This window comes from Strigops habroptila, chromosome 3, assembly GCF_004027225.2.
Source record: "Strigops habroptila isolate Jane chromosome 3, bStrHab1.2.pri, whole genome shotgun sequence".
Classification (NCBI taxonomy): domain Eukaryota; kingdom Metazoa; phylum Chordata; class Aves; order Psittaciformes; family Psittacidae; genus Strigops; species Strigops habroptila.
Genome location: NC_044279.2, coordinates 72,559,921 through 72,575,667, shown reverse-complemented (window position 1 = coordinate 72,575,667; position 15,747 = coordinate 72,559,921). Strand labels below are relative to the sequence as shown.

Genomic DNA, 15,747 nt, shown 5'->3' with positions numbered 1-15,747 from the left:
TAAATGGTACTTTGCAAGAACAAACAAAACAAACATTTCGTATTGGGGGGTGGGGAGATATAATCTATGCCAGGAGTTTGTATTAATCAAGATGAGGTAACCAGAACAAATGACTGAAATTCCTTGAACTTAATTTAACTCAATCACTTACTTACTCAGAAACTAGATTTTCTGTAAGCAGAATCTGTGCTACAGCATCTGAAAGATCCCAGTTTGCAAGTGTTGTTTGACATGGAATAAATTCAGTTTAGCTAGTTGTTGGATGCTTAGAAGAACCATGGAAGAAAACTGTTAGTAACTGACAAAAACTTCATAAAAGTTGAAGCTGTCTTCTTATTAAAAATAAATAAACACCTGCTGAACTGATGTTACTGAAGACACGGAGAATGAGGTTCTCAAAATTGCATTTATTAACACAGTTTTATATACATAATGTTCTCTACTCACAAACCAAAGAGACCGAGGTAACAAAATACCCTTTTGTACACTGAGTTAGGAAACATTAAGTGTTACATTTGGTCCTTTGTACCTGAGAAGCTGAAAACAGCTGTTGTTAATGGATGTCAGATGAAAACTCAAATTTACTTCCAATTACAGACCACATGAAGACCTCCGGAATCTACCCTTCAGCACCAGTCCCATGCAGCCCAGAGCAGTTGGGTGCCACTGGGACCATCACTTAGAGACCACTCACTGCAAATACCTTTTGGGGCTGAGTTAAGCATCAGCTGGCTCCACTCTCCCTAACCCCCATGCTAGAAGGAGGACCAGCAAGGCAGCCCACTGGCTTCTGGCACAAAAAGGCACAGTGCCATACCAGAAGCAGGTTGCAAGACCTCTGGCAGAGCAGCTGCTGCTGCTTGACACAAGCCTGAGCACACGAGGGCAGCAGTGGCAGCTGCCTTCTCGGCAGAGAGGCTGCACTTCAGCCTAGTTCTGCTCCTGTCTTGAAGGAAGAAACCTAGTGACCTGCATTATGTCTCTGCAGCAAATGCATCATTCTCACCTTTCTTTCATCACCCCTGGCAATTTTGAGTGAGAGCATTCAGTTTAGTTGGGGGGATGTTTTTGTTTTAGCTCCACAGTCTCACCTCCAAACCAGGCTCTGTTTTGTTCCCATAATCAGAACAGGAGGGCAAAAGCAATGAAAATAGAAGTAGCACCACAGCAAGACCTTTGCACCCCCTCCAGCTCATTGTGGAAGGGAAAAAAGATTTAATGTGCCTCTCGCTGACAGAGGGGTGTGTGACACATCCAAATCCAGGACCCACCTCGTATTTCAGATGAGAAAAATAGTGTGTATATATGCTGCTACATGACAAAAAGAAGGAAATATAAACTACTATCCTGTATTAGCAAGAATAGCTCTACTATCACTGTACATATTTATGTGTATGTATATATTTCTGCCACATATAGTATACATTCAGGTCTCCCAGATTAAACAGGGTTCTATAAAAATAGGCTTACGTTTTGCCTGCGGAATTGCCATCACCAGAACCACAGGAGTTAACCACCACCATACATTGAGAAAATGCACAGTCCACTGCATGTTCAATTGCAATGTATTACCTATCCAAGATAGATAGTGTCTCCTATCTAGAAGGAAGAGAAAGCATAGATTTCATTAGAGGGCAGGTAACATCTTGACTGTGCATATCTACCTAGCAAGTCCACCCCGAGGGGACTGGACACCATCTATGCATGACTCTGCAGCTGCTGGAGAAAATGCAGCGCTTGGCCATTCCAAGCCAAGAACTCCTGGGACTTCAGCTGAGATAGGAATATGGAAATACACACTGCAATTGCAACAGGATGGGAATGAGCAGCAGCAGCAGTAGCGCGGCGGCTGATCTCGGCAGCGCTACCGAGTGTTCAGTGCGGGCACAATTTGGTCAAAAAAAAAGGAAGTGTACACAAATTAAAAAAAAATACCTGTATCAAAATAAAAAAAGCAAAAATTATAACTCAAGTAATGCAGCATTCTTTAGGGCAGTCTCTGCACTGACAATGAATTCAAACTTGTAATGAGCCCAGCTGATTTATACAGTCCATGAAGCTTCTGTGTCTTGTTTCCAGGACCAAAAGGACTTTAGTATCAGTCTGGTCTTTCCAGTTGCAACAAAACATCTGTCCTAGTTTTCTGAACATCAAAGTGACTGGCAGAAAAGGGCGAATCAGAATTACAACAGGAATTGTCTTAGTGACCCAGGGTGGGTGGAACAATTTGAACCACTAAAACATCACCTTTTTTTTGTAATGAGAAGAGATGAAAGAAGCTGGTATGGATGGTCTAAAACTATGGTGAAGAGTGTCAAAACCAAAACCCTAAAAAGTAATTCTCCGTTGGACTGACTAGAGTAGTTTATTCTAGTTACTACGACCTAGAAGTGTTTTATGTTCTGGGAGATTAAAACAAAACCCTATCTTTTACTGAGAGTGGGGTTTACTTTTAGGCTAAGTCTAGCTACTTACTGAAGTTAGGAATCTGAGTAACTCTTGCACAATCTAAAACCTCTACTTGCAGGCATTAATGGATGTTACATTTATACAGAGTTCTCACAGTGTTCAGCAGCTTCTGAAGCCTGCAGTGCAATTATTGTTAACAATCAGGCATGTAAGACTGTATGAACAACACGGACGGTACAACAAGCCTACAAAGGCCAGGAAATACAGCATTGAGGCTGAAACTTGCGATTAGGCACAACATATTCATGAACTGTAAGATCACTTAATAGTTACAGACACTCATCACACAGTGCCTGGTCATAAAAGGAAGAGCTGATTGTGGTTCTCTCTTGGCTCTGGATTTCCTTACTTCTGTGGATGCAAATCAGACCTTGGGTATGAAATGAGAAGTAATTTATTACGTTAACTTTTCCAGCTTTCCCCTTTCTCTGATAGGAGGGTTAAAAAACAGGAGGGATAAATAAACGCCTGACAGGATCCTCAGTTCCCACAGTGCAAATACTCTCTGTACTAATAATAAGGGTTTGTTGAATAAAACATTAAGAAGGACTTCCATTTTGTTTAATAACTAACATGCATTCACAATATACACTGTTACACCCACAGTGTAATCTGTGACTGCATTAAATACAACAGGACTTCATAAAAACATGTCTGAATTCTTTTTTGGACTACAGATATGCAATTGGTTCAATTTTTTCCTGGTTGAAGAGATGCACCAGTTCGAATCTTAGACCAGTGGCCTATGAGTCTTTTTTTAATGCTATGTTAGAGATGCAAGAATGCATCTAAAAATTAGTAAGTTTTTTTATCTGCACTTTAAAATAACTACCTCCAAGGTCAATATTTTTTATTATTATTTTCAATCTAAACAAAGTGCTGTAAATAATGGAAACTCCTGAAAAATAGGAGTTCCTCTAGGAAATATAGACAAACACAGATCTAGCCTCACTGGATGCTAGTCTACTACTGTACATTTTCTCTTGGGTTTAACAGAGCGAGTAAATCAAATCTAGAGCTTTTAACCCCTACAGAGTGTTACTGATGATGATAACATGAATTATTTGAGTAAGTAATCATCACCCATACCAGCCACATCATTTCACAACAGGATCTGCAGGCGTTGAGTTGGGGAGTTCTCCATTGGTGGCTTTAACAGATTCTTCTACAAAAAAAAAATGAAGACACAGATCACATCTATCATTTTATTCAAGGCAGTAAAAGCAAAGTCTTACCATCTATATTACGCTGATGTCCTAACATACTTGGTAACACCACGGCCAGCACATGCAAACTGACCTTGCAGCACAAAGGGTCCTGGCTCTGTGAGGAAATCTCTATTTGGGGTGAAAGGTTTCTTCTATCAGAAGCTTGTGTAAACAATATGTACACATGCTCACATGTCAGCAGAGTCCCAGTCCAAGTATTATGGTAGAAAGCAAAGATATTACCATGTTCAAAACTTTGCACCCTGGTATACATTTCAAGCTTTTCTCACCACAAAATATTTTTCAGGGAACTGAATATTTATCACAACAGTGGATATTTAACCTAAAATTAAGTACTTGGTGATCTACATGATGCTCTCATAAAGCAGTTAGGGTAATATGTACTATTCTTACCCACCACAATGCTTGTAGTTGGGTTTTATTTCTTTTTGAGTTGAACCACAATTTGAGCAACTTCACTGAATATGATCTAATATAAATTAATGCTAAAAGACTTCTTTCTTTACAAACTCTTTTCCCAGTACAGAAGAAAACTGACCTTTGGGTCCAGTGACTGTAATCTCAAACACTTACGCTTTTGTCAGAACTACAGTGGGAAATTATTTACCAACTCCATTTTTCATATACTGCTACCTCAGTTTCTAAATCACTTGTGACTGAACTGCACTTCTATATCTTGATCCTTGGGAGCATTCTCATTTCTTTGAAAAGAGTTTTCCCATACCCAAGAGAATCTTCCAGAACAATATATAAGCATGAATATAAACCACAAGATATTCATGTTTGTTACCTCGTCAAGGGACCATACCACAAATTAAGATCTTACTCTTTGAATATAATTCAATGGTAGACCAAAATATACCATAAACATCTGAAAGTCACAGTATCTGCATCATTAGCTAAGGTTGTGCAGAAAAGGCTGTCACTGTCAAAATTGGTAATTAAGAGGGTAAGTATGATGCTGAATTTACTGAATTTAGTATTAACTGCAAGTATGCAATTCTCCCTGTCCCAGAGTTTTTGGGGTTGATTGGGTTTTTGGGGGCTTTTTTGGTCATGTTGTCCTACCCACAGCCCTCAAATCCAGCTTGAAATTCACCCATTCCAAAGGCAGCCTCTGTGAGCTGTTCTTTACTGCTCCAATCACCCTTAAGCCCCATAAAATACTTTCTGGAATACTGAATGAACACACCAGCAAGAAAATACCTTCCCTACTAAGGCACTCTCTTATATGCCAAGGTGTTCTATGTATAGCATTCACTCACCTTCTTTTTCTTTCTTTTCCTGGTTTTCTTCTGCTGCAGTTTTATCTGCTCTGAAAAAGATTCTTGCGCTACTGAGTGAGAAGTAAAGGAGTTCAAATTCCTAAGGGAAAAGATACAGAAAAGGAGTGTCAGTGTATATCACAAGAATGAATTTGTAGACAGATATAATTAGGATTTCTCAGAAGCATCTAAAGGCAATTAGATTTCTAAATGACTTAAATGTTCTTGAAAAAAAATCTTCCTCCATTCATTCCTTGTTCCATGCATTTTACAAAGCAGATGTCAGCCAAAAACTTTAAAGGGTAATTTAAGCAAAGCAGAATCAGTGTAATAAATCTGTCACTAATCTACTGAGGCTGAAAATGAGGTTTGTAAGAGCAGTGAGAATTTGGAGCAATTTGCTCATGGCAAATCATGCCAGCCAAAAATTTAAATGACCACAAGCTTGATCAGTTTCTGAACAAGGTTCAGCAATGTTGTTTTTTTAACAGCAGAGGACCAAAGAGCGCACACTCATGGGAGTCATGAGGACATATAGGGCTTTATCTATTTCAACAGATGTGCCTTTACAGATCATCATCACAGGTTATTTATAGACAGCCAGCTACATGTTTGTCCCACAGCCACTTCAAATCAACAGCAGAGTGAGATGAAAAGCATTTACAATATTGATGAAACCTGAACTGTTGTGCTTCGAAATTCAAATGCATCTTTCCTCTATTTGACAGCTAGTGCATCATTCAACTTAGCGGCTCAGAATTAACAGCCAAGCAACCTGGTCTAGGGTGAGGTGTCCCTGCCCACTGCAGGGGGTTGGAACTAGATGATCTTAAGGTCTTTTCCAACCCAAACCATTCTGTGATTCTAAGTAAGCCTGAGGGGATCACAGTGTTATGTAAAATCTTTGTTAAAAGAAATCTAACCAAGAAATTATTCTCTCCTATTTAAGCATTTAGGTTTTAGTTGCACTAGATTAGATTTCAGACTCCATGGGACAAAGACTTCCAGTCAACCAGGTCAAGTTCCTGCCTCACTCAAAGTATCATCAACACTTACGACATCCTCTCTGGATCACACACCTCAAGTCTTCATATTCTTTTTGCATTATCACTGTAGACCATGCTCTATGGTTTTTGCTCTTAATAAGCTCCATCAGATGCCTGAATTGTAATGGGTAAGTGCAGAACTCAACACAGAACAGCCAATACAGCCGTGCTCTACCTGTAAACAAACTTCCAGTCGCTTGTGGGTAAGGTTCATAGTTTGTAGTAGTTTTTCATCTTGATTAGTGGACTGCACATTCTGTTGCTTAGCTACTGCTCTTATTTCCTTCACATACTTCTCTCTAACAGACTGGAACCAGTGCAGAGAATCAAACTCCTGGTATTGATCCAAAAGCTTCAGAATGTAAGCCACACCTGTAGTCATTAACAAACCATGTACCAAAGTCAACATGTAATTTGTAAAATGTTTTATGAATATCTTTAATGGATCAGCTTACGTTGATAATTCTCACAAATACAATTTAAATTGCAATTAATTTACAATTAAATCTACAAGGAAAAAAATGCTAATAAAGAACAAGCTTCAATAGCTTCCATTTTTGAAAACCCAAAACTTACCCAAAGACTTGCATACCTTCTCATCTGCTGAGATCTGCAAGCTTTGAAAGAAACTGGGGAGCACCAACATACAAAGCTTTCTGCTCCCATACACAGCTATTCCATGCTTAAGAGATTCTGAACACAACAGTAGCCCTCAAATCCATTGTGCTGAAGCCAAGACAACCCAAATTTAAATCATGGAATGTTTAATTACAGGAACACACAAAAACACAAACAAAAAGAAGCTTTTCTTGCAAATATCCATTATGTTGGCCTAGCCAAAGGCTAGTCAGCATGCTGAAACTTACCCATGGCAAACCCATCATCAGTGAAGGCTGCTCCACTTTTGTTCTTCTTATTCAATTTCTCCTTGCAACTGATTGAATGCTCTACAAAATTGAGGGTCTGAAAGAGCGAAAAGCTGTCTTGGAATCATCAGGAGAAGCTCACAAATTTTAAAAGGTATTTTCATACATGCTTTTACCTATCAATATATTTCCCCACCTAAAACTCTGCTAATTTAAACACAAATCTGATGTGATAAATTTTTTAAACTTAAGTAGTGGAAACGCAAACACTAACCAGTGGAGGAACGATTATATAGAAGTTCCGCAAATGCATATTCTTTGGACTGCGGAATTCAGGAGCAAATACATCCACAAGCATTTTGAAGTACTCCGTTCCCTCTGCAAAGTTACGCGTGAGGTCACTGAGGACAGAGTCCAACTGTCTGCAAAAAACAAGCAATGTATTACCTGCTTTCTGCTGGAAGTTTCTTTGCTTACTCACCCCTTGGGGTAGCAACCCTCTCTTCACCCTTTGGCTACACCCACAATCCAGTATTTAGATTAATGTCCAAGATTACACCTCACCTCTACACCCACCTTGAATCATGTTTCTTGATTTAATTCTCTCCAAAAAGGCCTATAAATAGCATATTTGGAGTGTTTTTTTCCTAAGGCCCTGAATATTCTTAAAGCAGATGTCAGACACAAGGTGAGGAAAGCCTGTTAGCCTTTAAACCACAAGAATTTTATCAAGAAACCAAGTTCTAACTGTCTATTGGTACAAATGGCACTTCTCATTTTTAAAACAACTGCTTCCATCTTCTCTGTTCAAAGAAGAGAAAGTATTTTTGCATAAAGTCAGTTGAACTTTTAGCACACATACACATGCAACTAACAGCTGTATTTTTAACTTTAAAATTACCATTCTGTCATCCCATCCCTGCCTTAGACCCCAGAAGCATGATATTAGGGTACCTTGCTGCTTTTTGTGTTTCTTCTGAGAGTCCTTCTTCTTTTACCAGCTCCTCAAAGTTAACGATATCTTCCAGATCAGGAACAAACCTGAGAATTTACTGTTTGTTAGGATTATGCTCAATTGTCTATGTTCACTACCTTAACTTATAATTCAGTTAATTTAGTTTTCTGGGCTCAAACTACTTAGCTGAAGTTAAAGCATATATGCCACACCATTGACACCCAGGCACTATTAATTTCACTTCTAGAACACACACATTATTTGTACTTCTGCGTTTATCAGGCTAACATCTCCCCTCTCTAGCACTTGCTGCCCTTGATTAACTGTAAGTTTACTACTATTTGCAAGAAAAACAACTACTTCTGTAAAAAGTCACTATTTTTAATGACCCTAAACAAACACAATCATCTATGCAGAACGAAGTATCAAAGGAATGTTTTTCCCAAGTTCCTCAAGGCTTGTACTATTTTTCCTTAATGCACCCTGATGTGATTAACATCAGCAATTACTGACTTAATTAAGAACTAATAACTTACATGTAAGCTCTATTAACTTTCTTGAAGGTTTTTTCCACATTTGTTTGATTTCCAGTGGTTTATAGCAATGGTAGTACTGTTCTGAATTCCAGCACTGGTTTTGATAATACCACTTTAATAAAGGCATAAAAATGGACCTTTTCAAAATTTATGGGGAATTGTAAGAACATAGGGAATATCAGCATGAATAGGGAGCAAAGGAATGAGAAGGAACAAACAGAAAAAGGAGTATTTCTGTAAGTACCTAATTGCACTGCTACAGCAGTGAAGTCCACCAGATCTTATCATTCGTACATAACCCATAGCGTTGCCTTTAAAAACAAGAAAAAACAAGGAAGTAATCCGTAATGACTTAAATACACACACACTCTTCATAACTCCTATAAGCTCTGAAATGTAAAGTTGCCATATACTTCTGGCAAAGAAACTCTTCTGAAAGCCACATTACACTGAACCCTGGTATCACAAGTCTACACAGAGAAATAAAACACAAATGCATCACCTAGCAAGGCTGTGTTCACTTCAGTGATAGCGTAAGAGCAAAATAGTACAAACTCCACTGGGCACATGAGACACTTGCAAGTTCAGATCAGTCCTACTCATCTACAGCATCAATGACTGAAAATACCATTGTAATGTTACTTCATTACTTTGAAGCAACTTCCAAAGTTACTTCAGCTGAATATATGGCCATTTTCTGAAATACATGAACTTAGTACTGTTGTTTTTTTTTACTGGGAAATATACTCAACCTGAATAGAAGTCAGAAGGGAACAGGCATCCTGGCAAACTGTAGCTATATTTTAGATTAAGACATGCAAGGACCATTTCTGTGTAATTAGGTGAGAGCATTTATTTCACATGGGGTACAAATGAAGCACTTTGCATCTGAATAGAGTTAAAGCTAGTTTTAGCCTGACCTAAAAGTTAAGTTACTAGACGATGAAGATCTCTTCCATTTAATAACATTTATAACATTGTCTTAGATAGCATTTCATACCAATTTGACTTATGAGTTGTCTGAACTGGTCCAGATAGCTCTGGCCATCCGGGGTTATTCCAAGTTTTCTGATGCCACGGTTGAATTTATCTGCTCTTTCAAAGGGATACTAGAAAAATATTTTAGAATAATTTGTAAGAATAATTATCCATCCTTAATTTTTTTCATCATGTCAATACAATTATATTTGTAATATATTCCTACCTCACATCTACAGCTTTTTTATAAATTATACCACCTGCCTACCCATTTTAGTGCACAGAAGTCATATGGCTAAGTCACTTCTGCAAGCTGAGAAGTGAAATAGAAGTGTTACTGTGAACAAGAAAATATTCCTACAAGAAATAAGCATTTGACATACAAAGAAGCTGGCAGTCTCTTTTACTAAATGCATTGTCTCTCACATTTTTGAGAAATGAATTTTCCAGCATTGAAAATCAGACCTTCATCCCCAAAACTCGCCATACTGGAGCAAGTGCTACAAGTTCACATAATTCTGGATTCAATTTGAATAATCTTATTATTCAAAACTGATAACAACTGTTAAGCATGATTTGGCCTAGAAGTTTAGAACCTCCATTACACTACGACTCCATCAAATCATCATTTTCAGGTCACCGAATGATTTTAGCCAACATTATACTTACAGAGCAGCCGTAATGAAACAAAGCCCTCTGAAAACAGACTTTTGTAACACTGTATTTTGCTAGGACAAAATCTGTCACTTTGTCTGGAAACACACATTTAAATAATAGGATTGTTATGGTTTGCTGCATGAAAGTAGCATTTTTATCCAAGTTACTATCAATCCTTCAAAAATTACTATACCTTGTGATCATTTTGATCCTTGACTTCCCTGAAGAATCTGATGTCCTTGATAAGTCTGGATTTGATATGTTCATCATACATGAACTGGCTAAAAATATAGAATTTTTTCCTCAAAAATTGGTATGTGAAGTTTACCTAGAATTAAGAAAAAAAAAAGTCAAATCAAGACAAGTTAGCAAAGTAACAAACATATCCAGCAACCTATTTTCAGTAGATTCTCAAATAACTTGTATGTATATGGAACTGTCTACCCAGTTTATTTCTCTTCACTGAAATTTAGAGTCCCACCAGAACATCTGTATTTTCTCTGATGTGTTTTTAGATCTCTGCATTAACTTTCATGTAACAACTGGAAGTGGCATAACTCCCAAGAGACTGTGATACTGATTTGTGTCATGTCCAAGGACTGAATTATTTCGTTAATACAAACAGCATATGATTATTGCATTATTAAAACTGCATAACCAAATAAACCATTAGGGGATGCAAGAGTTTGAAGGCTTTTGTACACTATTAAAAAAAATATTCAACAGCAGTGCAAAAGATACTCACTGTTGTGTTCATGATTCCTGTTCCATGAGTCCGAATTGAATTAGCAATGTGTCGGATATTGATAGTGTTCAAGTGTTTGTTATTGCTTGTTCTTTCAATGAAGATCTGGGAAGCAGAGGGAGAAAAAAAATGAAGTTATTTACCCAAAACTGATTCTGTAATAAGTTATCAATGTAGGTAAACACATATTCTATTTCTAAGAGCAGCCAGTAACTGATGATTAGGGAAAGAACCAAGAAAATCCAGCATGCATACAATAAACTTCATCTGGTAGATTCTTCCAGTTTCTGCAAAGCAGCAATTCAACAATTCCAAGGCAAACGTTGCACCCAAACTCTCACATTTATTGAGACTATATCCTACATTAATTGGTCTAACCTCTTTTGGCACCTGTTTGTACTTTTGGCCCCACTATATACAATGATAGTGAATTCCACTACTGAATTACGTGCTATGAAGATAAAGTACTTCCTTTTCTTTAAGGAAAGTGGTCCTCATTCTCACAGTGTGAGAAACCACAAAGGGTTGTTCCCTGTACACATTCTCCACGTCATTCACTGCTTCATCTCTCCAATAACCCTTTTGCAGATACCCTTTTTTCAAGTTGTAAATCACATAGTTAGTATGCCCTTAGATAGCAGCCAATTACCCTTGCTGCCTTCTCATAGCTTCTAGGGAATATCTAACATGGAGTGATCCTACTGGCACACTGTACTCAAAACACGCTTAGAGAACATTCTCCAAGACCTATCTACAGCATCCCTAAAGATGTTTTTCTAGACAACAGCTGTTTTACAACTCATTATGAAGTATGTTGAGCTCTAGTTTTTCTTACATGTCTACTATTTCTGCATTTCTCAATCCCTTCAAATAAGAGCCAAATCCAGGAAAAAGCACAGGATATACCTTACCTGATTATTCAGATTGTAGAGGTAGCGGGATACAAAAACATGAATATTTCTCATGATTTCCAAAACATCCAAACCCTGAAACAATATTATCTATTTAGAATTATTACGATAAAAATTCTCAGGAACTACTGACACGTCTAACCCACTAAGGTGCACAAATACTATTTCTGTAGTTACGTGAAAGCATTTTCAAAAGCAATGTTTTCACTTTGCAGAATGAAGAATCTCTTAATTTTTGTTCGATGTCTGTAAGATAATGCTTAAAGGAGAAAACAGAAGCTGAGCTCCTGTTTTAACGTTTACTCTTCTGCCTGTTTTTCTTCCAGCTACCCCTGTTTTTCTTACAGCTTCCCCTGAAACTAAGAAATCCTCCAGTCTATACTACAAGCCCCAATTAAAATTTTGCTTGTAGGAGTCCCTTTAGTATCATTGTGCATAGAGAGGATGCCCTTTAATCTATTATGCTCTATTTACGGTTGAGCCAAGGATTTTATCAGGATTTTGCTGGGGCTGGAGGGGAATGGAGTGTGGGGTGACTTTGTTTTGAAGTAAAGCGCATACCAGAACGAATGTTACAAAACCGATGCTGTGAAATGACTTAATTCTTTGTAACACTGTGATGGCCAAATATTGCCAACAGAAAGCCAAAGCTAGAAACTTAAACTAATCCACAGGACTTCTGTACCAAGAAGCAGCGAGAGTTCTTAGTTCTACACCCTCCTTCAACTTAGGAAGACACAGCCATCACAAACATTTTTTTGTGTGGTGAAGGCTGTATTTCTAAGAGGTTTCCTAAAGGAGGGAATGAAGCTAACTGCCAAAAATTTCAAAGACATTAAAACTCTTGAAGGAAAGTCTTCAAAAATATGCAAGTTTAATTTCTTTTGCATCAACCCTGTAACAACGAGTGCATTCACCATTAACTTGGCGAGACTACTACTTTACTCTATATGTAACTATATTCAGCAGTTTCTAGGAGGCTCTGAGTCACTCTCCTATTAAGCTATTCAGGGATGTCCCAAAGTCGTCAATGCCCAGTCTGTGAAAGAGTTTCTGTTGATGATCAGAGTAGAACCTGCTGAGAAGCAAGCAATAAACCTGGGAAAAAACCCATCAAAGGTCATTCCAGACTTGTGACAGTTATATTCCAGCTGTATTGCTTGCCAAATTGCTGATACTGAATTGTCAAGAAAATGTTCTGACTTTGTATACCCACTTTCATGTTATTAAATCTAATGTTAAAAAAAATTAATGATACAAGTCCAACATGAAATTAACCAATATTGGTGTTATCTCCAAAGGTAACTAAAGATCCTGTCTTGGAACTCAACCAGAAATTAAAGACCACTTTTTCCAAACAGTTCTCTACTCTTGGTACTTTCAACAACTCAGTCCTTTGAATGGCTAGCCAGTATGACAGTTTAATGGAACAAACAATATTCATATCTTGTGGGCACTGTACCTGTTCCAGAGTCTGGCTGGGAAGATGTGCTTCAGTCATACTTAAACCATACCGTTGAGTTGCTAGGTTTCTCATTTCACTGTAGGTGGCCCAGTCATGAAGAGCTACAGTCGTTAAATTGTAGAAGGTCTTGTCCAAATAGTGAGTTACATAAGCTGTAAACATATAGAAGGATGAACTAAAACAATACTACCCATTTAGTTAGGGGAGTGTAGAAAGAAGTGAAAAGCTAAAGTGCAACAGAGATGAAAGTAATAGAATCAAGAAAATGTGTAACTCCTCACCTTTTATGTCAATGAATCGATTGAAAAAACGTATTGGGTTCAGAAAGAAGAAGTGAGCTAGATCCTTCATACCAACTCTGAAGGGGTTTCTGTCATCCAGCTTTAGGTGCGTATGAACTGATAAGCGCAGGTCCTTTTCTATCTCTTTACATAACTTGTCCAGTAAGTGCTGTTTGGGGAAGAAAAAAAAAGCCATGTTCAGTGTCCGCCTACAATCCTCTGTTTGCAGAACTAACATTTCTCTCCAGAGATATATGAAAGTCTGATTAAACTAGTGAAGACAGCTTTGCTTCGGCAGGGCCACACAAGTCACAGTGAATCAATACATGGGAACTAGAGTTATTAATTTCCTTTGTCCTTATTCTAGTACACAATAGCTCAGAAAAGGTAAAGGTTTAACTACCTAATGCCATTCTGTACATAATTAAAACTTCCACATGAGTTTAACATAATTTAAACTGAAGTATTCTCATTTTTCATCTTAAGGAGAGCTAGGCTTAAGGCTATCTAGATAATAACACTTAACTCAGTGAGGAGGAGTCTTGCAATAAGCAATTTGGCCCGATTTTTTGCAGAATACATTATGTTTGGGTTTGAACTACTTAATAAGTGTGAAAACCTAGGTCAAAAAACCCAGAACTTGGGAAATCCGAATTCTCTTTTTCTTTCTGTCAAGCACCCTTCATACTTGTAGATAATAATTCATTAAAGAGTCTAACTACATTTACAGAGTCTTCACTACTAAAAGCCATGCATACAAAGAACAGTAGCACTTATTTTAGGCATTCATACATCAGATCCTAATCTGACTAAAAGCACTCTTCTGTTTTCGTAGCCAAATCTGTAACTGAGGTTTTGCCAACTTAAGTAATTTAGAGTGCAGTATTTTCATGTTCCCAGCCAGATACCATTAGCGACAGGTCTTAAATAACCAAAATCATCAGTGAATGCTTCCTTATTTGTTAAAATACTTCACACCAATCTCAAAAGCACAAAAAAGCACAATCTCTGTGCTACTTCTGTAAATCATATCACGTTTGGTACAACAGATGCTGACCTGTAAGATATTCCAAGCACAGTGTTGTCTTTAATTTCCATTCACAACAAATTACCTCATTGAGCACTTCCATGATTTCTTTGTCATAGCATTCCAGAAGCGCCTCATAAGATTCCAAGTGTCTTGCATGCATCATAGCAGGTACACAGTCCCGCAGTGCACTAAACATATACTAAAAAAGAAACTATTATGCTTAACCAACAGATTGACAGACATGTCAACAATATCTCAAACAGTGTTCAAAGCTAACAAATGAATCAAAATCTCTAGTCTTCCCACTATTATTAAATACAGACTTCACAAGCCCTACTGAAGTTTCCACTCAATTTAGTTGCTACTGATGTGTTTACTGGAAGGTCATAATTATTAGCTATTTTATGTGAAATTATTTGTACTATATTCATTTTAGCACTGAAATTGACCATGGCATGCACAATACTAGAACAGACGATTAATTTTTCTCAGGATTAGCATGCCAAAGCATGATTCACTTTTGCAGCAGATACCTGATACTTCAAAGAGGGACAGAGAGATGGGGGGCGGAAAAAGCTACAGAACAACTGAACGTAGTGATATGTGCTTTAGAAATACTTAACCCCAATGTAGAACAAAGACTTTTAATGTTCAAGTCTAGCAAAAGGTGTTCAAATTTCAAATTAGAATGAATTAAGAGAAGAACAGAGAGACAGACACACAGAGAACCAGAGTTAACAGTGACAACCTGATTTTTTTAGAGCAAATAGATATGCTTTAATCAGATTTAGAACAAAGATTGCTTTTGTATTCTCCAGACTGAGAAGAAATTTCTGTCTCAGTAGTAACTCTTGCTGAGTTTTACTTTTTTTGAGCTTTTTTAAGTGTTTCAGTCTAAGCTTTATCCTCTCCTCCTCTAAATCCCTCCCACTACAGCAGCTTCTTAACATTGCTAACAGTATTACTTACATGCAATCTAGCAGAATCAACTGCATTTTCATACACATCATCTAAATAGATTGGAAAGACTGCTCGATGCCAGTACAAGAAACAACAGTCACATTGTGCTCGAATTCTAGAATACAAAATTACTTATTAGACACAGAACTGGAAGAGGCCATCCTTTAACACAGTGATATTTATTTTAGTGTGTTTAAACTAAAGACAACTGCTTTTCAAGCCTAAGTTTTACATGGTTACTTTAATGTTCCAGATGCATTGACCTTCAAAAGAAAGTTGTTTAATAATGAACATTTTACTTCTGGTTTTCCACTAGACTATTTATAAATAAAAGATATGTGCTTTAGAAAAAGA

At 37.5% G+C, this 15,747-nt stretch overlaps 1 protein-coding gene across 5 annotated transcripts in view; it reads right to left on the bottom strand.

The window, feature by feature from the left end:
• Positions 1-392: 392 nt before the first annotated feature.
• Positions 393-15,747, bottom strand: part of WASHC4 (WASH complex subunit 4) — a 38,799-nt gene continuing 23,444 nt past the window's right edge. For 3 of the 5 annotated variants that reach the window (XM_030478088.1, XM_030478091.1, XM_030478092.1), the window contains 15 exons: positions 15,403-15,508; positions 14,516-14,632; positions 13,404-13,572; positions 13,120-13,274; positions 11,658-11,732; positions 10,747-10,851; positions 10,195-10,329; positions 9,367-9,475; positions 8,611-8,677; positions 7,830-7,916; positions 7,150-7,297; positions 6,876-6,972; positions 6,185-6,381; positions 4,964-5,063; positions 393-3,634 (listed from right to left, as the gene is read on the bottom strand). In XM_030478088.1, coding sequence (XP_030333948.1) covers positions 3,567-3,634; positions 4,964-5,063; positions 6,185-6,381; positions 6,876-6,972; positions 7,150-7,297; positions 7,830-7,916; positions 8,611-8,677; positions 9,367-9,475; positions 10,195-10,329; positions 10,747-10,851; positions 11,658-11,732; positions 13,120-13,274; positions 13,404-13,572; positions 14,516-14,632; positions 15,403-15,508 — 1,735 coding nt within the window. In that variant the 3' untranslated portion in view covers positions 393-3,566. The remainder of the gene's footprint in view (positions 3,635-4,963; positions 5,064-6,184; positions 6,382-6,875; positions 6,973-7,149; positions 7,298-7,829; positions 7,917-8,610; positions 8,678-9,366; positions 9,476-10,194; positions 10,330-10,746; positions 10,852-11,657; positions 11,733-13,119; positions 13,275-13,403; positions 13,573-14,515; positions 14,633-15,402; positions 15,509-15,747) is intronic. The other 2 variants (XM_030478089.1, XM_030478090.1) reach the window with 2 other exon arrangements.